This window comes from Orycteropus afer, unplaced genomic scaffold (genome assembly GCF_000298275.1).
Source record: "Orycteropus afer afer isolate SDZICR_OR568_19922 unplaced genomic scaffold, OryAfe1.0 scaffold00285, whole genome shotgun sequence".
Taxonomy (NCBI): Eukaryota; Metazoa; Chordata; class Mammalia; order Tubulidentata; family Orycteropodidae; genus Orycteropus; species Orycteropus afer.
Window position 1 is genome coordinate 1552806 of NW_006921872.1, and position 26331 is coordinate 1579136.

At 44.4% G+C, this 26331-nt stretch overlaps 1 protein-coding gene across 1 annotated transcript in view; it reads left to right on the plus strand.

Moving 5' to 3' along the window:
- B4GALT1 (beta-1,4-galactosyltransferase 1) overlaps positions 1–25761 on the plus strand; it is a 78909-nt gene extending 53148 nt beyond the window's left edge. Inside the window, exons 2-6 of the mRNA XM_007950688.2 lie at positions 5353–5588; positions 21383–21570; positions 24091–24213; positions 25327–25431; positions 25629–25761. Of these exons, the coding sequence (XP_007948879.1) occupies positions 5353–5588; positions 21383–21570; positions 24091–24213; positions 25327–25431; positions 25629–25761 (785 nt within the window). The remainder of the gene's footprint in view (positions 1–5352; positions 5589–21382; positions 21571–24090; positions 24214–25326; positions 25432–25628) is intronic.
- The last annotated feature ends 570 nt before the right edge of the window (positions 25762–26331 follow it).

Below are 26331 nucleotides of genomic sequence, written 5' to 3' on the forward strand. Positions count from 1 at the left end.
AAAAAAAAAAAAAATCACCTGGGCTCCTTGTTAATTATCCGCCTAGGTCCTTCCCAAGATCTCCTGAATCAGACACTCCAGGGGAGAGGCCTGAGATTGCTATTTTTACGAGTACTTGAGGTGATTCTGATGAGCAGATAAGGTTGGGAAAAACTGGTCCAGGGTAACCTCTTACCTAGTTCTAGAACGTAGTGTCTGCTCACCGGCAGACATCTTGGGAAGTTGGGGCTGCATCATTGGTGTGAGGGACTGATATGTGAAGCACCTGTTATATCAGGGAGGGGAGTGGATGGCCAGGGAGCAACCAGGGCCTTTGGAGTCCTAAGGGGCCCCTTTCCTGACCCAGGACATCTGCTATCTGAGCTCTGTGGTAATGAAGCACGCAAAAGGAGAAAACCAGATTAGGGCTTTGACTTTAAGATGTGGCCTGCCTCAGTGTAATTTATGGAATGAATAATTGCCATAATGGACATATGTACAGGGTTCTGTGGGAGCAGCTGATTGTAGGGGGGATAAGAAAGGCATCTTGAATGGGTGGTATTTAAGCTAGGCTTTGAAGGATACATATGTTTGCTGGTTAGAGGGAAGAGGGAATGGTAAAAGGAAAAAGTATGAACACAGGCATGGTTCATAGGAATGGGGAGAATGGTGGACAGAGCAGATACTCAAGGGCCTTGTTGTCAAGCTCAGGGGTTTGGTCTTACCTTGGAAGTAGCAAGGAGCCACTGGAGGTTTTTTAGCAGGAAACTGATATGATCAGAACTGTGTCTTAAAAGAAAGTGAACTAATAGGAACATTCTAACCTCACAATCTACCATCCAAATCTCATCAGTTTTCCTTCTAAAATGAGTGCCTTCTTGCTAATCTATTTCTCTCATCTGGATTCTGTTCTTTCCAGGTCAGAAATTTTGAGGCCATCCCTGACACTTCCTCTCGTCTTCATTCCCTTTGTCTGCACTGTTACAAAGCTTTCTTCTTTGACATTCTTTCTAGCTATTTCTTTTCTCTCTCCTAAGCCTCATTCTCCCCCTGGGTCTCTTTGCCATAGAGTTTGTTTTACCTGTGCATCAATCCCTTCCTGAAACATGGGTTACTCATGCCACTCTCTGCTACCTTCTAATTGAGACTGATTTCGTGACCTTGGCATTGCTGACCGCCAACCTCCTCAACACACACATACCTCTGCCTTTCCCCAACATATACTAGGTTTCTCCAAGGCCATGGAACTGGGAGGGAGCAAAGTTAGGTCTTGGCCTTAGGGCTTTTTTTTTAAAAATTGTGATTTGGGTGAAAGTTTACAGAGAAAATTGGTTTTCCACTTAACAGTCCATACACATTTTGTTTCGTGACATTGGTTGCAATCCCCACAATGTAGCTGCTCTCTTCCCACTTCCTCCCTGTGGTTATCTTTTTCCTGTGTCCTCTTTTACTATGCATTCCTGCTCTCTGAGCTTTCTCCCTGCACAAAGGCTGCCTTTCTGATCTCCTATGGTTGATTATTCTAAGGAATGTACCTACCTGGTGTAATTATTCACCTCATAGGCCTGTCTATTGTTTGGCTGGAAGTCATAGGAGTGAGTTCAATTCCAGGCCCAAAGGGTAAGTAGGGAAGCCTTGTGACTTAAAAAACAAACAAACCGATTATTGTGCTTTAGGTGAAAGTTTACATTATCAAATTAGTTCCGTAGCATTGGTTGCCTTCCCTGCAATGTCTCAGCACTCTCCCTGTTTTCTCCCTGGGTTCCCCGTTTCCATTCATCAGGTTTCCCTGTCTCTTCCTGTCTTCTCATCTGTTGCCCTTTTGGTCTAGTATAGTTGATCTAAGGAGCATATTCTTCATGGGTATTGTTTGTTTTATAGTCCCGTCTCTTATTTGGCTGAATGGTGGTCTCTGGGAGTGCCTCAGCTTTAGGACCTTTTTATTTTTTTTTAACTTTTTATGGGGACTTGGGTGAAAGTTTACTGAATAAATTGGTTTTCCGTTCAACATTTCGTACCATTTTGTTCCATCACATTGATTTCAATCCCCACAATGTAACAGCACTCTTCCCATTGCCTCCCTGTGTTTTCTGTTTCCATTCATCCTTCTTTCCTGTCCCTTTATGTCTTAGCTTTATCCCTGGGCAAATGCTGCTCTTTTGCTCTCATATGGTTGATTGTTCTAGAGAGTTCGTACCTCCCTGGTGTTATTGTTCACCTCAAGGCTTGTCTGTTGTTTGGCTGAAAGTTGAGCCATGGGAATGAGTTCAGTTTTAGGCTTGAAGGGTGTCTAAAAGTTGTAGTCTGAGGGGTTCCACCAGTCTCTGTTAGACTAGTAAGTCTGGTCTTTTTTTATGATTTTGAGCTTTGTTCCACATTTTTCTCCCGCTCTATCTGGGACCTCTTATTTTGATCCCTTTCAGAGTAGTCACTGGTAGCTGGGCACCATCTACTTCTGGTCTCAGAGTCAAGGAGGCTGTAGTTCACATGTTCCATTAGTCCTTTGGACTAATTAGTTTCATGCATCTCAGCAACTCATTCCCTCTGAGTGTTTGGTTATGGCTAAAAAGTTTTCATAACTTAACCCCTCATATGGTCTGCTATATGTTGTTGTGGTTATTTGCCATCGAGTCAGACAGCCCACATGAATACGTAGACATATCCTCTTTCAAACCTTATGTTTGTGAGTGTAATTCTATTCACCTTATCTTACCTTTTCAGCTTGAAAGTGTCTATGTATCTACTAATACTGTTATTACTGTTATTGTAGGGTTATGTATGTGCTAAAGAGGCAAGGAGGCCGCATCTTCTGACCTCCCCTAACCCTACAAGAGGGAGACAGAATCACCATCAGTAGCCCAAGGCCTATTCTTGCGAAACCAGACATGCCTCCTCCCTCCAACTCTTTTACCAACCCTGATACCAACTGTTCCTCCCGCAGCATCCACCACCTCTCTGCTGGGTTCGATAATTCGCTGCAGTGGGCACACAGAACTCACAGATTGTGGGGTTTATTAGGGAAGCAACAGGCTACAATTGAAGTTCAGGAACACGTTCAGTCTCTCTCAACCCACCATCTCTCAGCCGACAGTCTCTCTTGGTCTCTCTCTCTCAGCAGTACATGTCTCTTGCATCTCCCAGCCAGCAGTGAGAGATTCCTTCTGCCTCTAGGAGAGCTCCTTTTGAGTCTGGCAAGAGTGGCCAAACTAACGAATCCCAACATCAGAATTCTATATACCTGAGAGAGAGAGAACTTCCCAGAAGATTGTTTCATGCCACTCACAACAGAAATACCCCAGGTGGGTAACTTTAACAATCAGGAGCTACTCAGTTGCTCGTGGCAAATTCCACTACAGAGTTTACAAAGACTTATTGCTAGAAGAGCCACACTATGTAGTTTAGTACACCACAGTATGTAAGGTTATGTATGTAATAGTATTTACCTTTGTTGTCTTTAACTCTTGAAGTGTTTATTTGTTTGTTGTTGTGTTCATTTGGAGATACCCCATTGACTATGGTGTAGGCTTGGCTGTAATCTTTATGGAAGCTGATTAATTGCCAGGCCTGGATCTTCAGTGCCACAGGGTGGGTTTAAACTGCCAACCATTCAGTTACTAGCCAAGAGCAAAACATCTCCCCATCCAGGTACTTTTTGCTGCCTTTAATTCTTGTGCCCCTTCCAGTGTCTTCTTTTGCCTTGATAATTTTGTGCTCCCCACCCCTTATTGTATATTGCCTTTCCCTTCAGCCAAGTTAATGCATGTCTATCCTGTAGTTAGTGATTTACTCGCCCTTCACATCCCACCACTGGTAACCTTCAAAGAACGTTTCTGTGTGTAAACGGTTTCTTGACTTTTTTTAGTAGTGGTCTCCTACGGTATTTGTCCTTTTATGATTGACTTATTTCACTCAGCATAATGTCCTCCAGGTTCATCTGTGTTATGAGGTGGTTCACAGGTTCATTGTTATTCTTTAATGATGCATAATATTCCATTGTGTGTATGTACCTTAGTCTGTTAATCCATTCATCTATTGATGAGAATCTGGGTTGTTTCCATCTTTTTTTCTGTTGTGAAGAATGCTGTGATGAACATGAGTGTGCGTATATTTATTCATATCATGGCTCTTATTTCTTTATTTTACTTTTTAATTGTGATTTGGGTGGAAGTTTACAGAGCAAATTCATTTTCCTTACAGCAGTTCATACATGTTTTGTTTCATGACATTGACTGCAATCCCCTTAATGTAATAGCTCTCTTCCCACTTCCTCCCTGTAGTTAACTCTTCCCAGTGTCCTTTTTTCTATGCATTTCTGCCCCCTGAGCTATCTCCTTGTGCAAATAGTACCTTCGTGTTCTCTCAGATTGATTGTTCTAAGGAGTATATCTACCTGATGTAAATATTCACCCTATATGCCTGTCTGTTGTTTGGCTGGAAGCCATGGGCATGAGTTCACTTCCAGACCTGAAGGGTAACTAGGAGCTGTAGTTTGGGGGGGGGGGGGGGGGAGTCTCACCTGGCTCTGTCAGACCAGTGAACCTGGTCTTTTTTATGATTTTGAGTTTTGTTCCATATTGTTCTCCCACTCTATCCAGGATTTCATGCACTGATTCCTTTCCGAGGTGGTTGACAGTGGTAGCTGGGCACCATCTTGTTCTTCTCATTTCATGGTTATATAAGCTGAAGTTCACATGGTCCACTAGTCCCTTGGACTAATTGTTTCCATGTGTCTTTGGTTTTCTTCATTCTTCTTTGCTCTGGACAAGAAAAGACCCATTATTGCATCTTAGATGGCCCCTTGCAAGCTTTTAAGATCCCATTGCTACTCACCAAAGTAGGATGTAGAATATTTTTGTGTAGTATGTAATGTCATGGCTCTTATTTCTGTAGGATATATACCTAGTAGTGGGATTGCTGAATCGTGTTATTTCTATTTCCAACTTTTTAAGGAAGCACCATATGGTTTACCACAATGTCAGCCTTAGAACTTTCGAGGAAAGGAAGTGCTTTCTCATCCATTATCTTTGATCCTTACAACAACCTTGTCAGGAAGTCTAAACAAATTATTATCTCCATTTCCATTTTATAAATGAGAAACACATAGTCTGAAGGGTGCAGAGAGTGCCAGATACCATCCTGATTTCCCCTGGGATGAGTATTTCCTAGGACACAGGAGTTTCAGTGCTGAGGGGTTTCCTGGGATGGGTGGTTACCCTAGTGCTGGAGGAGGTGCCCACATTTGTGTGCCTTTTCCATGGCCACACTGTCTCCCAGGAGAAGTCTCTTTTGTGGCTATGCCTTGGCCAGTTGACCCGCCTATGGAGTGGAGAGTCTTACTGTCTGCTAACTTTTCCTTCCCTTCTCTTCCTTCAGTTGGTCCCATGGTGATCGAATTTAACATGGCTGTGGATCTAGAACATGTGGCAGAGCAGAACCCAGAGGTGAAGGTGGGCGGCCGCTATGCCCCTAAAAACTGTGTCTCTCCTCACAAGGTGGCCATCATTATTCCATTCCGCAACCGGCAGGACCACCTCAAGTACTGGCTGTATTACTTACACCCAATTCTGCAGCGCCAGCAGTTGGACTATGGCATCTATGTTATCAACCAGGTGAGGTCTGGAAAGATGAGAGAGTTGAGTATATGTGTATGTGTATATGTGCATGGATGTGTTTGTGTGCAAGTGAGTAATGTGGGTGGGAAAAGGGGAATGATTTTGTGGGCACCCTAGCATTTTACAATAAGGAGCCAACACCACCACCATCTTTTTTTAATAGTGCAGATGAGTTTGGTGACATATAATGTGTTCTATCAGCTCTTTTAGCCAAGGGAAATTGCTGGGCTATTGTGGTTGGTTTGTAAGTAGTTTTCCAGAAAAATTAAGAGGAAAAAGGCAACTCTAATTCTCCTAAGTAAACACTGATTATTTCCTGTCTTCAGGTGACTGTGTATTTTTCCTTTTACTTTTGAAAACAATATCCATTTAGATGTCAGATGATGAGACAACTTGGAAGCTTATTTAGTCAAACTCTTTGTCTTCTGGGGTACCCGCAGAAGACAGTGCCCTAAGTTCAGGCCACATGCCTGCCTACCAGCCCCCAGCAAAATGCCTGGGGAAGTCTGACTTGTAGGCCATTTGAGAGTCGTATGGACTGGGTTGGGCCTGAGAAAGGAGAGCACATGTCAGCCTTTACCACCACAACCTGGAGAATAAGGTTGGTCCAAGAGGCATTTTCATTAGAATAACTTTGCTTATTTCTGTTCTGTTTTGAGGAGCATTATTATTTTTCCAAGACTTATTTTGTTATTTCTAGTTTATCCTAAATACTTAAATCTATGTCTTTACTGGTAATTTATGTAAACTGTGATCTTCTGGGTACAATCACATGTCTCTGTAACTTATTTATGTACCAAGTTTCATTGAGATGTATTTGAAGAGACAGAGGATGCCCGTTTCTGAAAGGCCCGATGTCCATTTCATTTCAAGATAAACTTTGGATCTGTTTGAGATAATAATGATGTTTGCAGTTCATAGCTTCCATTAAAGTTGTGGTTCCCTTGGACCAGAAGGAAAGTGGGAAATAGCAGTTCTGTCCATCCAGCATTTCTAAGGACTTTTGAGGCATAGTGCTGCACTAGTTGCTGCAGAGAGGTTCTAAAGAAGTGTAAAGGCCCAGTCCTACCTGTCCTGAAGCTTCCAGCTGCCTCTTATGACAAGTGGGACCCTCACAGGGAACACATGGTAAACTCCCAGGTAGCATGTGATTGGCTGATGGCTACCAAATGTTTCAGAGACTCAGAGGAAGGAGAGCTCAATGACCTGGAAGAATCAGGATGTAAACTAGATTCTAAAGACTGAGAGGGAAGATGGGCATCTTAGCTGGGGCCAGTGTATGAGAGACTTGAAGGCAAAAAGGAGCCTTGCCTATTCCTGGAGATGACCATTAAAGTAGAAAAGCAGCAGAGGCTATGGGACCAGGCACTTCAGCTGAGCCTATCAGGCAGGGGAGAGCTGAACAAATCCTGTTACAAGGGAGCCAAAGCTCAAAGCAGAAGAGCAGGTGGAAGGCAAACCAAACCCCTTGATGCTGGTTTGAGTCCCTTGGCCAAGTGAGGGTACAGTCCAGAGTCCTGTGAAGACAGCCAGGCTGTTGTGGGTCATCTTGGAAGAATTTTGGAAAATGTAAATGAGAACAGGTAAATGGACTACAAAATGCGGGCCACCAAGCCAACAAGCATTTGTTTAAGAAAGGCTCTGTTATCAAGGAACATTTGTGTAATGCCAATGAGCACATGTTGATCCTGGCAAGATTCAGGAACCTATTATTAAAGCAATGGCAGTGAGCACCTGAAAGAGGAAGTGCCACCACCAGGAACCAGCAGGGATTACTAAGAACAAACCATGCCAGCTGCTTTTGTCTCTTTCTTTGACAGTTACCATATCAGTAGATGAGTGATACCCAACATAGTGTTGTCAGATCTTACTCAGCAAGGCATTTGATGGTCTCCCACAAATCTTCCTGAGCAGAAAATAGACAGCCGTGGTCTAGATGACATATAACCAGCAACTAGTTGCCATCGAGTCAGTTCTGACACATGGCAACCCCAGGTTTGTCAGAGTAGAACTGTGCTCCATTCTTTTCAAGGACTGATTTTTTACAAGTAAATTGCCAAGCCTTACTTACGAGGTGCCTCTGGGTGGACTCAAACTGCCAACCTTTTAGTTAGCAGCAAATGTGTTAACTGTTTGCACCATCTAGGCACTCAGTGTATAGATATGCTGTATTTTAGGTAAATGTGAGACTTCCCTGTTCAATTATAAAATAAAAACAAATATTGGACAAGTGAAATTTAGTTATCAGCTTAAATCCATGACACAATTTTTATAGATATTCTTTAGGTTTTAAGCAACAGATTTCCAATTGTTCTATGCCAGCTACATGCTTCTGCCTTCCCCAATTCAAGCTGGCAGAACAACTAACCAAGGGACCAGTGGTTTTGCTGTGATGGCTAATGCTGGGCTCTGCCTAAGTTGGCATCTCTCCCAAAGTGTGCTTTCCAAATAGAGAACTGGGCCTAATAAATGTGAAGAATGCCAGGTTAAACAATGAGAAGTAGGTCTCGATCCTGCAGAGCCTTCAGTGCACTAGGGACATTGTGACACTCCAGGAGAGATATTCAGCCAGGTAGTTGTGGGTCATCTTGGAGGAATTTTAGAGAATGTAAGAGAGAACAGGTAAATGGTCTGCAAAATGCAGGCCACTTCAAGCTGACAAACATTTGTTTAAGAAAAGCCCTGCCATCAAGAACGTTTGTTTAATGCCAGTGAACATGTGTATCCTGGCAGGATTCAGGAGACTGAGTCACAGTGTTTCCCAAGCTTGTCTGACCAAAGAGATGTTTTCCAAGAATCATCTCCAGTGATGAATGTTCTGTGAATCACACTTTGGGTAAAGCAGACCTAAATTAACACCTCCTCCCCACCACCTCATTACTTTCCTGGGATACTGGGAATCCTCATTCTCCCATGGTTTTGGTCTTTTCCTACTTGGAGTTTAGTGATCCTTGTTGTCAGATCAGTTCTAACTCATAGCGACCCTAGAGGACAGTAGAACTGCCCCCGTAGAGTTTCCTAGGCTATATTGTTTACAGGAGCAGATCACCAAGTCTTTCTCTCATGGGTGTGTTTGAACTGCCAACTTTTTTTTGGTTAGCAGCCGAGCACTTAACCATTCCAAACATAGGGCTCCTTTAGTTAGTACAGCATAAGAAATATTTCTAGTTTTTACATGTCTTTTTTTTTTTTTAAATCAGTATCATCTGTTTGCTTTTATATATCTCTTTGCCCCTTCATCTTTTACTTCTCTTCCCAAGATTAGCTTTCTACCTCAGGAGAATCTTTTCCCTTTTTTCTCCCTCTCCCCAAACTAATCTTCTTTTCTACTCTACCTCTACCCTGTTTATTGCTTTGGGAAAACGTAATCTGTGTTTCCAGATAATACCAAGAAGAAAGAAATCTGCCCACCTCTTTCCAGCAAAGAATGCTAGCTATACCATATCTATAAAGAGGACATAATAAAGTGGTAGTAAGAACCTAAACATTGAAAAGGAAAAGGAGGAGAAAACATTTGGAACATGCCCCATCTGCAAATCAGGAACTTCTATATTTTTATAAAACCATGTTTTATGGTTCTATTCTAGAAGAGAAAGAAAGGAATTTTATAGCATATGGCTTTGACTTTCAGGAACTGTTAGTTGAGCAACTCAACATAATGGGCTGTTAAGATTCATTAGAAGGATCCCTGGTGGCGCCACAGTTAAGCACTCTGCTGTTAACCAAAAGTCTGGCAGCTCCATGGGAGAAAGACTTGGTGATCTTGGTTTCACAACCAAGAAAATTTATAGGACAGTTCTGTTCTGTCACATTAGGTTGCTATGAGTTGGAATCAACTCATTGGCACACACAGACTTCATTAAAGCCTCTTATTTTCCTCTCGACCTTCCCATCCTGAGGCCAGAAACTGCTGTCGTTTTGAGTCTTCATTCTTTCCCCCACCCCCACACTTAGAAAAAGTATACTTAAAATGGGAAGGGCTCCTGAGACATATGGTACAGTGGTTCCCACACTGTTTATTAAGAGCAAAACCTCCTTCTGCCCCATAAAATGCTATATAACACCTCCTCCCCCATTGCAGGGGATCACAGTGGTACTATTCTACTTGAAGTGTATGCCATGTCCCAGCTCCACTTCCTTAGCTTTCCTTCAGTCTTTGCTGGGATCTCTTGGGGTGCAGGAGGTTGCACAATGTGAAAACCTTTGTTCCCTTTCATGGGTGAGAAAACTGAGGCTCAGAAAGGGAAAATTACTGGTAGAAAGTCACTTAAGCAACAGCAGGGCTCCTACTGAAACCCCAGCCCCCATCTCCAACTTTAGTCCCCCTTCCTCAAAGTATTTCTCAGTATAGCACAGTAACTCCTCGAGGCCGTTTAACCCCCTTCCTCAAAGTATTTCTCAGTAAGGTACCCAAGGCTGGGAGTGAGCTGCTTCCTAGCTCAGTGACCTTGATTTCCACATTGGTGGGATGGGGCAGGCTTTAACACCTACCTCACATGGTTGTGAAGCACCTGGCACAGGGTAAAGCCTCAGTAATTGTTAGCTGTTACTGTTACCATTTGTCTTTTCTCTCCACCCACTCTTCTTGCCTATTTCCTTTGCCTGGTGCTATGGTGATAAACCCTTTACTGCTTGCCCTACCTCCTGCATCACCTACTCAGTTCCAGCATCAGGACTCTCCCTCTCATTTGTTGTGGTCTCCAGGAAGTCAGAGGATAATGGGCAATGGTGTGAAGCAAAAGACCTGCTGGGTGACAGACAGAACCTCAGGGGATGTGAGGACCATGTTATGCCTGTTATTTTTTTCAGAGTTGGGTTATGTCTAAAGCTCCATACTCAGAGGTGAGCTTCCACAAGTTTTTGCGGCTCATACTCCTCTCCGTATTAAACTATTATCCCCTTTTGGGTCACCGTAACAACTTAATCTCACAATGAGTGTGTGTGTATATCTGTTTGGCAGAGGAGACTTTACCAATTGAGATGGAGAAAAACAAGTGTTGTTGTTTGTCCTCAGGGTCTCTCTGTCCTTCTGTCTGCCCTAGCACACCTAGTATTTGGGAACTTCATTAGGGTGCTGGCAAGTCCAGCCTCTTGGAGACCAGGGTGCTGCTCTGAGGCACAGACATCCACCCCAAGGTCCTGCATCCAGCCCTGCGGGGGTGGATAGCATCACAAAGGGGCTGTGCACTACTCCACTTCCTCATACCTATGGGAGGGAACCAAAAAAAACCCAAAATCAAACTCACTGCTGTTGAGTCCATTCGACTCATAGCAAACCCTCCTTGGGTTTCCAAGGCGATATCTATACAGGAATAGATTGCCCAATCTTGCTTCCGAGGAGTAGGAGGAGAAGGGGACTGTAAAACCACCCAAGGTGAAGTTTATGCTGCAGGTTGCCACCTGGCAGAACTAACCCTAAATAAATAAATGCTTGCAGGATGTTTGTAGGATTACTCATCATGAAAAGCACAGAAAAGTTGAGGAATGCAGGCCTAGCTTGTTGGGTGAGTGTGTAAGATCCACAACAGGCCTTGGCCCCAGAGGAGCAGGCACTTAAGGCTGGTCTCCTCATTCCATTTGTATATCCTCTGGCTCCTTTCATCTCCTCAGTCATCTGTCTGAGATCTTCCTAGATCTGACCATATCACTCCCTCTCAATAAACCCTTTGGTGTGTGCTGTGTTCCCCACTGCTCGCAGGCTAGGGTCTAAAAGGCCTGAAATCTGAGTTTGTCATCTGAGACCCTCTACGGTCTGGCCTTGACCTCCCTCCAGCCTCTTCTCCCTTAGCCTCCCTTTATACATGTCATTCTGCAGCCACACTAGAATCTGTCACCACCCAGATCACCTCTGTTGTCCCTTCCCTATGCCTCTGCTTTGCTGTTCCCTCTACCTAGCTGTTCCTTTCCCTCTCCTAATTGCTTGCTTTTTCTGGGCAGCATTTAAGCACACCACACACCCCAAAAAATCTCATTAGCCTTGTGCAACCCCCTTGAGCGGAGGTGACTCTTCCCTTCCTGATGCTCACAGGATACTTAGGCTTTCTGTCATGGGATGATTCTGTGTGAGTGCCACAATGGCCCTGGACTCTGAGTCCCTTGGGTCTCCCTCCCTTCTGCCTCCCACACCATGCTGCTCCTCTGCGAACAGTCCTTGTACACTCAGGGTTTGAAGCATAGAGCAAGTGTCTCACGTAGACTCCTGCACATTTTATACCCACTCTCAGACTCTTTGGTCCTGATTCTTTGGCCAGGATGTACATCTGAGAAGTGAAGCCTCCTTTCCCTGGCAGGCCTGGTCATGCATGGCCTTGGGAACTGGCATGGCCCCTTCCCTGGCTTCTTCCCAAAGCTTCCTGCCCATTGTTGATTAGAACACAGGCTGCCTGTGACATAGTCCTCAAGGTAACTTACCTTCTCGGGGAAAATGCAGAAAACCTACTTTAGCCCTGTGGTTGTTAATGGCCATGAAATTCCTTATTGGTCCTGTGGACTCACTGTCTTTTATGGACCCACTTTAAATGTTGACCCTTACAATTCCCCCAGTGAGGCAAATGCTTATGCATTGTTCCTGCTGAGGGAGGGAAGACTCATAAGGTAAGTAGCTCCGGTCAGGATCATGTGATGCCTGGTAGCAGAGGTGGGATTTGGACAGAGGTTAGCTGAGGCCTAATGAATGCCTTTCTTGCCATGTTTATTCACAGCACACTAGATACCCCTCACTGGGGACCAGCTCCATACACCCTTCCTAAAGAGAATCATGCTAGGTCAGGAAAGGAGGAATAACAGTTTTTGAGTAACAGCCTGGGAATTCTCTGGAGGCTCGCCCAGTTGTCCTGCTAACAGGTGAACCAGGGCTTGAAAAGTTGTGGGGGGAGCAGAGGGAGGACCCAGTTCTTTGCCCTGAGAGTACTTTGTCTGGCTTTGAATTTTTCTCTTCCTTTTCGTTTGTGCATTGTTTTAGGGTGACAGTGTGAGGTGGTTCCTGGCTGCTTGCCTCAAGACCAGGTGTGGAGACAGTCCTTTGTACCTCAGTGAGTGAGGGTATCTGTCACCCCATCTCAGCAGCTTATATCTGTCACTGGGCCGAGCAGCTGTTCCTTCATGGGGCCAAGATCATTTGGTGTCTTTGAGACTCATGTGTCCCCCCCATTACTGAAGACAACTGCCTTGGCCTTAGCTCCCATCCCACAGCTTTGGTTTCCATCTTGATGACCTTTGTTTACCATCCTCCATTCGATTTTCTCCCTGAGCTGTCAGCTTCCGAATTGATGTCTGCTATGTGGTAGCAGCCCCATCCATTTAGAGTGGGTGGGCTGGGGGTGGGAGGAAGGCTGGGGAGTGTCTGTGTCCTGCCTCGAGTGCTATGGGTTTTCCCCTCTTGGTTGCTGCCTCTCTCTGTTCTCTTGGGAAAGTTGTTGAAGCACTTACAGCTATTCACAGAGCTGGTAAACCGCCTCCCTGGGTATTGCTCTGAGAAATGACATTTTCTCTGCTCACCGTTGACACCTGACAGAGAATGACCGCTTATTAGGGGTTTGCCTGTGTCCTGGAACAAGGGTAGTCAGAACGGGCCCCTTTTCCTTTACAGCCTTATGTTTGCCTCTCTTTTCCTTACCCCTCTCCCTTGCATCCATCCTTCTCTCTTTTATTTTTCTTCTTTTTTTCCTTCCAGTCGAGGCCCTTTGCCTTTACTTGTTAATCCTGTTTGTAGCAAAGCAAACTAAAGGAGGAGTTCCCTCTGTGATCTGCTTCTTACTCTCCACCTACCTTCTCTTCTGTACCTTCTGCCTCCTATAAAGAATGAGCAAGAGACAGAGGAGTGTCGACCTAACTACTGCTGCCACCGCTGCTGCCACCACCACTGCTGCCACCCTGGTAATGTTCACACGCACTTAAACCAGACCCAGAGTCGAGGCCCTGCTGGTAGGGGAACCTGGGCAAATAACCACGTACATGTGCCATCCTTGGGCCCTGGAGTCTCCCAGGCAAGACCAGGGATCTGTGGGCTTGCCTGGAAATGCTGAGGGCTCTGGAAGCCAGCCCATGTGCAGAGTCCTCAGATACTTGACCTTCTTAAAATGAGACCACCGTTAAGCTCATACTGTACGTGTGTATACTTTTGTGTCTTGCTTTTTTCTTTAATTCTATGTCATCAACATCATCCTGTTATTTCAAGATCTTCCTAATCATCACTTTTCATTCCTTCGATCTCATAGTTCCACCATAATTAACTTAACCATTCCTGTATTAAGAGACATTCAGTTCCTCTCTAACCTTTCTGTAATATAAATAATGCCATAACGAACACCTTTGAGTCTGATGCTTGTTCTCTGTTTGCTTGTTCCTTGTTTAGGATCATTTCCCCAGGCTAGATTTTTAGATACAGGAAAATGGGTTCAGTCTAAATATTTTTATGATTGTTAATACATATGGCCAAATTGCTTTCTGAAAGATAAGTCTTTACTTTCTAAGATTTTTTTTTCGTGATTTGGATCTTAAACATGCTGAAAGTGCTTAGTGCCACCCTCCTAGTGCACGCTGCAGAAAGCCAAGTCTCAGTGCCCAGGAAGGCTGCCAGGTCTGGGGTGAGAGGTAGGCCTCTCGCTATGGCTCCTGTGGAGCTGGGGTTGTAGTCTCCTTGAAGGCAGTCTTATGGCCTGTGAGCTGTGTCCTGACCTCTTTTTCAGTCCAGCAGGGGCCAGGAATGTATTCACTCTTATGAGCGATTACTTTGGCAGATAAAAAACCACTGTCCTCTGCTCAGTTACTGGTGGAGAGCTTAAGTCTTAAATCCAAGTTTTGTTGAGGGCCCTGGCCAAGCTCAGGGCTACCATATTGTTATAGTTAAAACCAGATGTCTAACTTTAACTCGTGCAAGAGTGAATATTACCAGTTGCTGTCAAGTTGATTCTGACTCATGATGACCCCCTGTGGTGCAGAGTAGCCCTGCTCTGTAGGGATTTTATGGCTGTGACCTTTCTGAAACAGAGCACTAGGCCTTTCTTCCAAGGCACTTCTGGATCTGTTCAAACTGCCAGCCTTTCAGTTAGTAGCTTAGCACTTAACCATGATATTCAAACCAAAACTGCTGCCACTGAGGCAATTCTGACTTACAGCAGCCTTAGAGGACAGAGTAGAACTGCCCCATAGGGTTTTCCAAATCTTCATGGAAGCAGACTGCCACATCTTTCTTCTGAGGAGTGTTGGTGGATTCAAACCACTGATCTTTCAGTTAGCAGCCAAAACTCAGCACTTTTATAATCTCAGGCCCTCCCAGAATTCTCTAAGGATCATCTCCCACCCTGTCTACATCCCAAGCTCCCCACTTAGACCCACAGGCCAGTCCCATCCCAGCCAGAACTTCCTCTGCCCTGACCTCTACCACTCAGACCACAATTCAGCAAACGTTATCACTGCTGCACACTTGCCTCTGGATCTGTGATGCTAAGAGCCAGAAGATAACTACAAGCACAGCAAGAGGAGTTTTGTGATGGGCCAGGGAATGTTTATCTCTCTGATACGTAGAAACACTGAATTCTTTCAGACTCTTAACTTAGGGCTGAAGTTTCCAACCTTGTCGCCTCTGTGTCTTTTGGTAATGGGGAAGCCAGGTGTGGTCAGTCCCACATTGTCTGAGAATATTTATGGCTGCTGTGTATACACATGGGCCTGGCATCCAGAGAGGCAGAGTGGTTTGATGGAACAGATCTTCTAGAGACTGCTAGGACTTGGGCTAAGAGGCCAGGGCTTTCTGTGTTGGTCATCCCTCCCCTGTTGCATTGAGTGGAAGCTTATTCTTGCGTTAGCCATGGTGAGGATTTGGCTGGGTCTGCAAGTGCAACACAAGTCCTAGGGAGGAGATGAGGCATGAAATGGAAAAGTGGAGGCCCCACTGGATCCCTTAGGGAGGAGTTTTCTGCTTGCCCACCATTATTACCTATTTTTCTGGGTCTCATAATAAAATGTCCTCCTAACTGGTTTTTCTGCCTTCAGTTGAGTGGTGGATGGGGCACAGATTCCTCTTTTACATGTAAAACACAGACTTTGTAGAAACCTTCAAGGGCTCCCCAATACCCCGCCTCTTTGCATCTCATGAAGACTTCCTGCTTTCTGAATTTCTCCCAGTTCCTTTGAAGATACCTTGCTCTTTTTTCTTAAAACCTCATTACAATTGCCTGTTTAACTCAGAACTTCTCAAAAGCAGGACCTATGTCTTTTTTTGTATTCCTGCTGCTAAACATGTAGCATACATTCAGAAAATGTTTGTTGGAAAGAATGAATATGTAAGAGAAGGGAGAATGGGACCCCCTGAGCCTGTTGTCTCTAGAACTGGCTTTTTGAAAAAAGCTTATTGTGCTATAACATACCATACAATCCACCTATTTAAAATGTACAGTCTAGTGGCTTTTAGTATTTTCAGAGTTGTGCATTCCTCACCACAGTCAATTTTATAAAATTGTTATTTTCATTACCCCAAAAAGAAACACCATCACCTCCCGACTCCACTATTGTCTCCCACCCCAGCTCTATTGTTGTATGCCATCACATTGATTCTGATTGTAGTGACCCGAGATGACAGAGTAGAACTGCTCCATAGGGTTCCCTAGGCTATAATCTTTACAGGAGCAGATTGCTAGGTCTTTTTCCTATAGAGCTGCTAGTGGGTTCAAACTGCCAGCCTTTCAGTTAGCAGTGAAGCCCTTAACCAATGTGCCACCATGGCTTCCCCAACTCTAGACAACTACTGATCTACTTGCTATCTCTATAAGCTTGCCAGTTCTGGATATTTCACATAAATAAAACCATACAGTACATGGTCCTTGTTCTCTTTTATCTTCATTATAATTGAAGGCTCTGAAAAATGGGTTTTAACAGCTGTGGAGAGCCTTCTGATGCTTCTTAAGGTGTCCCGCCCCAGCACCCGGTTCTGCCCAAAGGGCACTGGATATACTGTAAGAAGTATCTGAAAGTAGCTTCCTTCCTCTCCTCCAAGGAGATTGGCCTACAGGCCTGTGCCAGGCCTCCCACCTAGTCAGCTGATTCTGTGCCAGGCCAGCATGCCTGGGCTGGCCCAGAGATGCCTGTCCTCTCTGGGATGGTCATTTCTGGCTCTATTTGACTGATTGATACACCCACTGTCAGGAACATATGCCCAGTCAGAAAGCCTTTTCTGTGAGGTTTGGTCAGCAGACCACAGCCCTGTCCAGCTGTAGGAATGCCATCCTTCTGGGCTTTGAAGCTTTAAGCCAAGGAGTCAGGTGTTAGCTCCAGTACCGAGGCCTGTCTTAGATTCCAGGCTCCTGGATCCTTCTCCAGCACTGGCTCCATTCACCTGGCATTGGTGTAAGAGCAACGTGAGACTGGAGCAGACCTCCTCTCTGTTCCTAGGCACCTCATCTCCCCCCGCCCCCATCACCTCCAAGGTCTGTGTCTGGTCTGATTCTTGCCTTTTGCCGGCTCTCTCTCGTCCCCCTTCTGCAGCTGCTTCTGCTCAGTCATTTAGGGATTTTGTATACATTTTCACTTTCTTCTTGTTGTCTTCTCTGTTATAAGGAGCCAGCTGACCTAGAAGGAAAGGATTAATTATAGCTCTTGTTGACCAACATAAAATGAAGCTCACACTTAAAAAGTTAGGTCTTCAGAGGAACACCTACTCACAGCATGCTGGTTCCTTTCACTGAGCTGTGACTTTCCAAGCCTGTGCGTTTCACAGGTCTCTAAAGGCCTCTCTGACTTTCTGCTGCTGCTATAGAGACTCTCAGCATGTGACCCTCAGGCTACTCACTTGAGCCCTAATCCTCTTTAGGAATTCCCCTTCCATCAGACAGGATTTGAGAGGAATCTTAAAGCTAATTGGGAAGGACACACAAACATGAGAGAAGACGGAATCTCCATGTTGAATCCCTGAGTGATGAAGTCAAAGTTGGATGCAGAGCTTCCTCATTGACTAGCTCCTTTGGGTTCATGTCTGTGAGCCCTGATTGTAGCTCTTAAAAGGGTCAGTGGGTTATGCCTGCCCTTGAAGACCAAATGCTGTCCTTCCTATGGGTCATTGTGAATGTCTGCATCCCAACCTTGGAGCTGTTGTGAGTCTGGAGCCACTTCTGTGTGAGTATTTTAGCCCTGGGCCTCCTCTCCATCAAATAGGAAGGCCCTTTCCCTTCCCATACAGGCCTCGATTCTTGGACAGGGAGCTGAGCATAAATGAGGGACTGATGACCACAGCTGGCTTGAGAAGCCACTTGTAAGGCTCAGGAATATTCTGAGCCAGTCTTCTAGCTGATAGTACCTGTGCTATAGACCTAAACTTTTATGATTCCCTTGATCATATCATTTGGCCCACTGCTTATCTGTCTGCCTCATCCCTTAGAGCCTTTTTTCATCCTGTGGAGTGGCCTTTGTTGGCAAACTCACCCCTGTCTCCTTTTCCCACTCTGCACTCACACAAATACTTCATAAGAGGATTCTATTACATTTGACAGTTCAAAAAACATTCTGAAAGGTGTGACTGTTCTAAATGGATAGGGAAACCTATTGCTATAATGATGGCGGTAGCTGACATTTGTTGCCAGTATGCTATGGGTTTTTCATTCATTGTCTCATTTAATCCTCACGACCTACCAGTTATACTGCCCATGACACAAATGAGGAAACTGAGGTTTAGAGATGTCATTAGGCCAAAGCCACATAACTAATAAGTGGAGAAGCTGGCACTCTAGGGATAAAAATGTGTGTGTCTGTTACAGTTGTGCACGTGGCTTGGTCTGGCAATAGGTGCTTGATAATACTTTAGTGAGTGAAGTAGCAGATGCACAGGATGAAGGTGCTTAGTGAGGAGGAGCTGGAATGAGAGCTGGGTGTCTTCGCCACTCCCTGAAGAGGAAGAGCACTCTTGTTAATGGTGGGGACTGGCAGATGTGCAAGGCTCTGTTCTCTTCATCTAGAAACCTGAATACCCAAGGTACTGCAGCATTTCACTCAAAGAAGCCTAGAAAATTAGCTAAAAAGACTGGACATTCCTGTAATCCCAGGGGAGGGAAGGGAAGATATACACTCTGCTCATCTACTGTCCTACTGGTCTTGGTGGTAATAACAGCTGCTTTAGTGTGCACTGCCCTTCCCTACTTCCAGAATCATTCATAGGAGGCCCAGCTGTAGGACGGAAGGAAGGAGGATAATGTAGTTCAGGTTATTGTGGTTGTGAAAGCAGAAACCACCTGATGAGTTTTAAATACAGTGTAAACACTGAGACAACTTACTGAGTTGAAGGAGACCTTGCTCTACCTGTGTTGGAGAGAGGCCATAGAACCAGATCTGTTCCTCGGGCTTCCCCTCCAGCTTGCCATTGTTCATGGGACTTGGCTTCAGAAGTACCCATTCATGGTTCCAAATTCCCAGTTCCTACGAGAGGGAAATTGTTAAGATTAGCTCAGTCAGGGTCTGTTTAGCTCAATCAGCTGTGCCAGCAGATATGGACATGACACCCCCAAGAGCCCCCTACTCCTGTTATTGGAGAGTGTACCAAGAAGAGTAAGAGTTGTCATGAGTTGGGCAGCCACCCTCAGGAGGTCTACTAGACTAGGTATAAAAAGGCTTTGTTGGGACACTCCCTTTTAACCTGTTCGAAAGGGGGCTTAACTTGTTGGAAATGGGGCTGAATTATGCTTGAGAAAACTAGTTCTTTGAGGGTATTAATGGGATTGGGGAAGCAAGATGGGAGCTCAGGTGGCGTAGTGCCTAAAACATTTGACTGCTAACCAGAAGGCTGGCAGTTCAAACCCACCAGCCACTCCTTAGAAGGAAGATTGGACAATCTATTTCTGCAGAGATACCCCTCAGAAACCCAAGGAGGAGTCACTGTGAATTGAATTGACTTGACGGCAGTGAATTTGTTTTTTTGGGGGGAAAGCAAGATGGATAGCAGCAGGTGCAGCCATTTTACCCATCACCAGAAGGTACAAGGGTTTTGGGGGTGAAGTCTGGGTTGAGGTGAAGGTTGTTACAAGGTTGTTGAGAGAATTAAATGATATGTCATGCACAGAAAACACTTAACCTGTGCCTGGTGTTTGGTCATCCCGCAGTGAATATTAGCAATGCATTGTTGTTGTAGTAATAGTAATTGCAAATACTCCATAGTTTTCAAAGGCTCTGTATTCAGTTTCAAAACTTGGAACTTTTTTTGCTTCATGAATTACGTAGAAGTCACCGAAGACAGAATGTTAAATTGACTGTTAATGGGTGGGGCAGCGAAGAACACCGTGTGCCCTTGGGCGCAACCTGTTCCTTTGCCATGCCTGGTTAGAAACCTTTGTCTTGAGCTGAAGAAAGGGCCTCTTGTGTAAGATGTTTCCTTCATTCATCTGCTCTTCTCCTGGCTGCTTTTTCTTACTTCCTGATACCTGTCTGTTTCGAAGTGGTCTGTTTCCCTGAGTCACCCTGAGGCTGGTCCATGCAGTCTATACTCACACAGAAGCAGCCTTGTGGAATGCCAGTTTCCAAGTCTTCTCTTGGCCATGGAGCGAGGACTTCAGGCATCCCAGGTTTGAGATCATGTACCAATTACCTGTCTGTGTGGTATACTTTTTCCCCAAAAGTAGAGGGCCCTGATCTTGGTGATCTCAAGAGAAGTTGAGCAGGAACACCAGGTGAGAATTCTGGTCAGAGTGAGAGCGTGTGTATGGGAGAGCTTTGTGAATGCCAGGTATAAGGGATAGCAATGCCAAAGCTATTACTCTCTTCACTGGCTTGGGGACATGGGAGTTGGTAAGAGCAGAGATCATCAGTGGTGACCCTTGAGAGCTAACCTTGGTTAGCTAACCCTGGGTAGAGCTTCCCGCAAGGGGTTACCTTCTGCCATCATATGTTGAAACTCATCCATCAGTCTAATTCATTCATTCACTCGTCCAGCAACTATTTATTGAGCTCTTATTATGTGCATAGTAATGGTTGAATAAAAATTACAAACTCCAGCCTTCATTGAGCTTCCATTCTAGTGTGGAAAACTGAAAATAAATAAATATAAAATATCCTGCACTAGTAGACTTGATGCTTTGGGACCCCAATGGTCAGCACCTGAAGCAGGGTTCATTCTTCTCTTTGTACACTCTGTTTTTTATCATAGCTTATGTCACACTGCTTTCCCCCACACACACACTGTGAGGGCAGGCATTGAGTTGTGATTGTTTCATTTTCCTGGTGCCTAGTTTGGTGCTTGACATGGAAAGAACACATTGTGGTAACCAAACCATGGGCAACCATATAAAGAAGATAGCAGTGAAAAGTCTTCCAGGTACCTAATTAGTGTACCAGTTTCCTGGGGTTTTTTCCTGGGATTAGTCTATTATGTATCATATAATAAATGATATGTGTGTGTAAATGCCCTTTTCACCTAACAATGTATCTTCAAGATCATTTCCTTTAAAAAAAAAAAAAAAATGACAGCTTAATACCATTATATGGATGTACCAGGCTTTATTTAACTGGTTCCCTAGTGCTGCTTATATCATTGTGTATAATCTTTTGCTATCAGGACCTCCCCACAGTGAACAGTGTTATTCATGTGTAATTCTCACATGTACAAGGTTTATTGCATGATAAATTCTTAAAAGTTCAATTTGTGGATCGAAGGGTATGACACTCAGAATTGATTTATAAAATGAAGGCAGCAAAGTGAGGCCCAAGGGTGGACTAATGACCTTGTCTAGTGACAAGTCACCAGTCCCTGTGGGTGTTCTGCTTGAAGATACTAAGCCTTAAAGCATCTGATAGCACTTCCTTTGTTTCTGCACCAGGATGGAGACTCCATGTTCAATCGTGCTAAGCTTCTCAACATTGGCTTTCAAGAGGCCTTGAAAGACTATGACTATAACTGCTTTGTGTTTAGTGACGTGGACCTCATTCCAATGGATGACCGTAATACCTACAGGTGTTTTTCACAGCCACGACACATTTCTGTAGCCATGGATAAGTTTGGATTTAGGTAAGAATTGTTCTGCCAGGGTCTACACGAAGGATGTTTCTCTCTTACATGGCAACTAGAAAATGTGATTCTTTCAACCCAGGGGTATCTCTGTAGACTCTGGGGAAGAATGCCTTCTCTGAGAAGTGAGTGCTTTTCAAGCCCAAAGTCAGTTATTATTTGAGGGAGAAAGAGGAGTCTAGAAACTGCTGTGATCTCTGCACATCCACACGAGCAGCATTTGTAATGCTTGGAGTGGCTCTTGTTTTTAGTTTCCAAACGGATGCTTTATTCCCTCAGCTTTTTCTCTTCCCTTCCCCACACAACCTGGAAAACAAATCAGGAATCATTTTTTCCCCCAGGGACTTCCTGGACCTGGACACCTCAGCAGATGTTCCTTGGCACTTTATGAGGAACATGATTACATTTCCCAGCAGCTTACAGGCTTCTGCTTCACCCCAGAGCCTGTCAGATTTCTCCACCGAATGCCTCTAGTGAAGAGGCTACTGATTTTTGCCCATGGGGATATGTGGTGAGTGGAGCATGATCGCAAGCACCACCAAGGTGGAAAATGGCTTGTATTTGTTGTTTTACCTTTAAAAAAAAAAAAAGGAACGTTTACATTCTGTTCCATAATTTATCCATGTTTGTATTAACTTAAAAGTATTTTAACTTAAATCACCTATAACCTTTCCCTCCCTGCTGTAAGTAAACTTGAAGCTCCAGGAAGCTGTGTTGCAGACCCCATGTATTGGGTGCCCCTGGCTTAGGTTGAGTACCAGTATGATTGAACTGTATGGACAGCAGCCGTAGCCCCTTTGTTAGATACAGCCATCAACAACTACTTTCCTTCAGACTCTTTTCATTCTCACCATTTCGTCCTGTCCCCACTTCTGGGGGATGTCAGGGCTATGTGATGAATCTGGGCATGCTATGAAGTCTTTCCCCCAGATATTCAGGCACTAAACCCGCTATCTTAAAGGTGGGAAAAATGAACTTAAACTTCACTTTTAGACTCTTCAGAGTGCTCTCTTACCTGTCCTCCCTCTCTGTATATCTTCTTTTCTTTGAGATAGAGATACACATTCATACCTTGACCCCCTTTTAATTTCTCCCCTGAAACATGGTGGCGAACCAAGATGTGACCCAAGTGATCACTTAATTCCTTACCATAATATCATCCTTACTTTACAGAGAACAAGTCAGGCTTGAGGGACAGGGCAGGTGGGTAAGAGGAAGCAGCAAAGACAGCAAACCCAATCTTACCAACTTAGCATATAGTTACCCTTGCAGTGCCTAAGGCAAAAATCATTTCTAGTAAAACACTGATTGCCAACAAACCTTATTGGCTTGGCCACCTCTGGTTCAAACCCCACATTAAAAGTGCAAACAGTAATGTGAGGTGTGCCAAAAGATAGTTGATCTGGCACCTAAGTGACAGCCCCTAATTACAGATAGATTATCTTGGATTCATTAAAGAATACCTCCAGGGATCTTTGCTTGCAAATACTTGCAGTCAGGATTCCTGAATGTATTTGAAAATAATAATTGCATCTTTTTTTTACATGGTCTGTATGATTTGGTTGACTTCCCCCTCCAGTCTGAGTCAGAGTTTTCCTTAATTTGTAAGATGGGTTTTTATCTCTTTGGATTCTAGTAAGAGCCCAAGTGGTCTGGAGTTACAAACCAGTAGTCACAAAACTGCAGGCTTTAGAGGACCCAAAAGAAGGCTTCAATATGTCCCCTAGGGCAGGTACATCCTGAGTTTTAACATGTCTCATCAGAGCTTACTCTGCATCCCTTAGGAGCCCGTGGTTCGTAACCATTGAGATACTGAAATAAAAAAGGATTTGGAAGGATGAGAGCCCATCTGGTTCAAAATATACAAAATAAGTTTACAGTCTGCATATGTGCTTTTTGCTTTATCCTGTGCATTATCCTGTGCATTTTGCTAAGTCAGGATAAGGGAGAAATTTCCAAGAAAAAAATTTATTTACCAAATTTTTAGAACCGTTACCTTGACTCTAAGGCTTGATGTCCGAGCTAGTCCACCTTTTGAAGAATGAAAGCTAGACTAGTGGATGGGCTGGACATGGGAAGAGGGGCATGACAGATGGGCACAAGATGATTTTCAGAGACTTTCTAAAACAATCTCAGACCCCAGAACACTCTAGATAAGGACTTCCTTTACAAGAGCAGAACACGGAAGCAAGCAGGGCCGTGGAGAGCAGATTCCTGAGCCGGTGAGGAAGAACTGGGCTTCTCCCACTCTTGGAACTGACAAATTTTCTAGATGACAACAGAAGCAGCACTGTATTCTTAGAAAGATGAAAATCCCACTTTGATAGCTGTGTTCTCTTTATGATAATCTGAATCTTGATATAAAAACAAAACAAACAAATCTCTAGTAAATCCCTTATCAAAAAGTCCCAGAGAATAAAGAATAACTTTAAAATAGCTTAGATTTTCAGCAAGCTTTATTTTGAAATGTCAAGACCTACTAACTACTGGTCCTTTGTGTGTGTGTGTTTTTTCCCCTAGCCTACCTTATGTTCAGTATTTTGGAGGTGTCTCAGCTCTAAGTAAACAACAGTTTCTCACCATCAATGGATTTCCTAATAATTACTGGGGCTGGGGAGGTGAAGATGATGACATTTTTAACAGGTAATGACTACTCAGATCTTTTCCTCTCCGTCTTTTTTTTTCACTTCAAAATTTGGGATCAGTGCTTGGTTATTCTGCAAGGGTTGGCCCTTGGGGGTTCGTAGTCCCCTCTCAGCCCAAGTTCTTAGGCATGTCCTCCTGTAGGTGCTGAAGTCGGTCTTTAAGAAAATGTGAACTTATTGAACAGAGCTCTGTGCCAGGTAGGCTCATTGGGGAAGACACAGAAGACCTGGACATGGGGTCTAGGCAGAAACAACCTGACTTCCATAGATAATCACACCTGCACAAACACTCTGCACCCAGATAGTAGTACTATTGTTATTGGTTACCTTAGAGTCACTTCTGACTCATGGGACCCCATGTGTACAGACGGAGTAGAACTGTTCCATAGTGTTTCAAGGCTATGACTTCCAGGGTGCCTATGGGTGGGTTCAAACTGCCAGCCTTTCAACTAGTAACTGAGTGCACAACCATTTGTGTCACCCATGGAATCCCATGTAGTGTAGTATACAGGGCTGTTATGACAGTACAGATGTGAATGGTCAAATCTTTCATTTTCCTAAAGACTGTCTTCAGTTGGAGAGGGAGGGCACAGGAGGGCAAGTATCTTAAGGTTGTAGGACTAAGAGGAGGGGTGGTGGTGTGTGTGGCAACTTTGTTCAAAGATAAGGGCCCTAACTCTTACTGTGAAATGCTTGGCTGCTAACCAAAAGGTCAGTCATTTGAACCCACAAGCCACTCTGGCAGGAGAAGGATGTTGCAGTCTGCTTCCGGAAAGATTTACAGCCTTAGAAACCCTATAGGGCAGTTCTACTTTGCCCTACAGGGTTGCTATGAGTCAGAGTTGACTCGATGGCAGCAGAATTTTTTTTTTTTTTTTTAAATACTGTCTGTAGAACAAGTAGTAAAAGGATAATGGGGAAGGAGCATGAGTCCAACCAGTGCTTTGTTGGGCTGAGTTCTGCCATGATGGCTATGGTATGGGCCCAGCGAGAAGAGTAATCAGGATGTGGGGTGGGGCCCACTAGCCCAAGAATAATCTCACACCCAGGCTATTGGACCTAAGCCTTGTGGCAACTCTATGATTGTGACTTGTTCCTTTATCCTTTGCAGATTAGTTTTTAAAGGCATGTCTATATCTCGCCCAAATGCTGTGGTTGGGAAGTGTCGGATGATCCGCCACTCAAGAGACAAAAAAAATGAACCCAATCCTCAAAGGTTTGTGCTGGTTCTGTTCATAGTCCTTCCCCCTAGAAAACTGGGCAGGCTATGGGAATGGGGGAAAGAGGATCACCAAAAATGGAGGATTCAGTCCATGGGGAGGGAGGGAGATAAAGAAGGAAGGTGGTATACTGCAAGCATTTAATGGCTTTGTTTTGACCCTGCCCCATTGCCCTTTCTCTCCTTGTCCATAGGTTTGACCGAATTGCACACACGAAGGAGACAATGCTCTTGGATGGTTTGAACTCCCTCACCTACAAAGTTTTGGACATACAGAGATACCCATTATATACCAAAATCACAGTGGACGTTGGGAAGCCGAGCTAGCATTTTGATACACTTAATAAGAGACTTGAAAATGGCCAAGGACCTCTGTTGTGTCCCTGCCAATCTGCTGGGCTGGTCCCTCTCTCATTTTTACCTGAGCGATAGGCCCCCCTCATTCATCAATCAGATGCCTTTCCAGATGGCCAGAACGAATGGGCTATTGTGCCCCCATCTTGCCTTGGCATGTGATTCCCTAGCTCTACATAGTATTTGTAATCGTAGGAACTGTCAGCATTTGTGGGGGGTTTCTCATCATGCTCACAGTGTCACCCCAAAGAGTCAGAACCGTACACAGCCAAAAATTGGGTGACTGGGACTCAATTCCCAGTAAGAAAACTGCTAAATTATTGTGAAATAGGTAAGAATTTTGCTTTAAATTGTGGATTGTGATGTTCTTACTACTTTGTGAAAGATTAGAGGGTGCTGCTAAAATTGGACTGGCGGATTTTTTTTTTTTTTTTTTTGGATTGTCATATTTTAGCAACAACAAAAAACCTACAAAATTTCAACCATTCTCTTTTTACCCTCCCCTCCCCCACCTTCTTTCAGTGGTATGCAACTCTTACAATC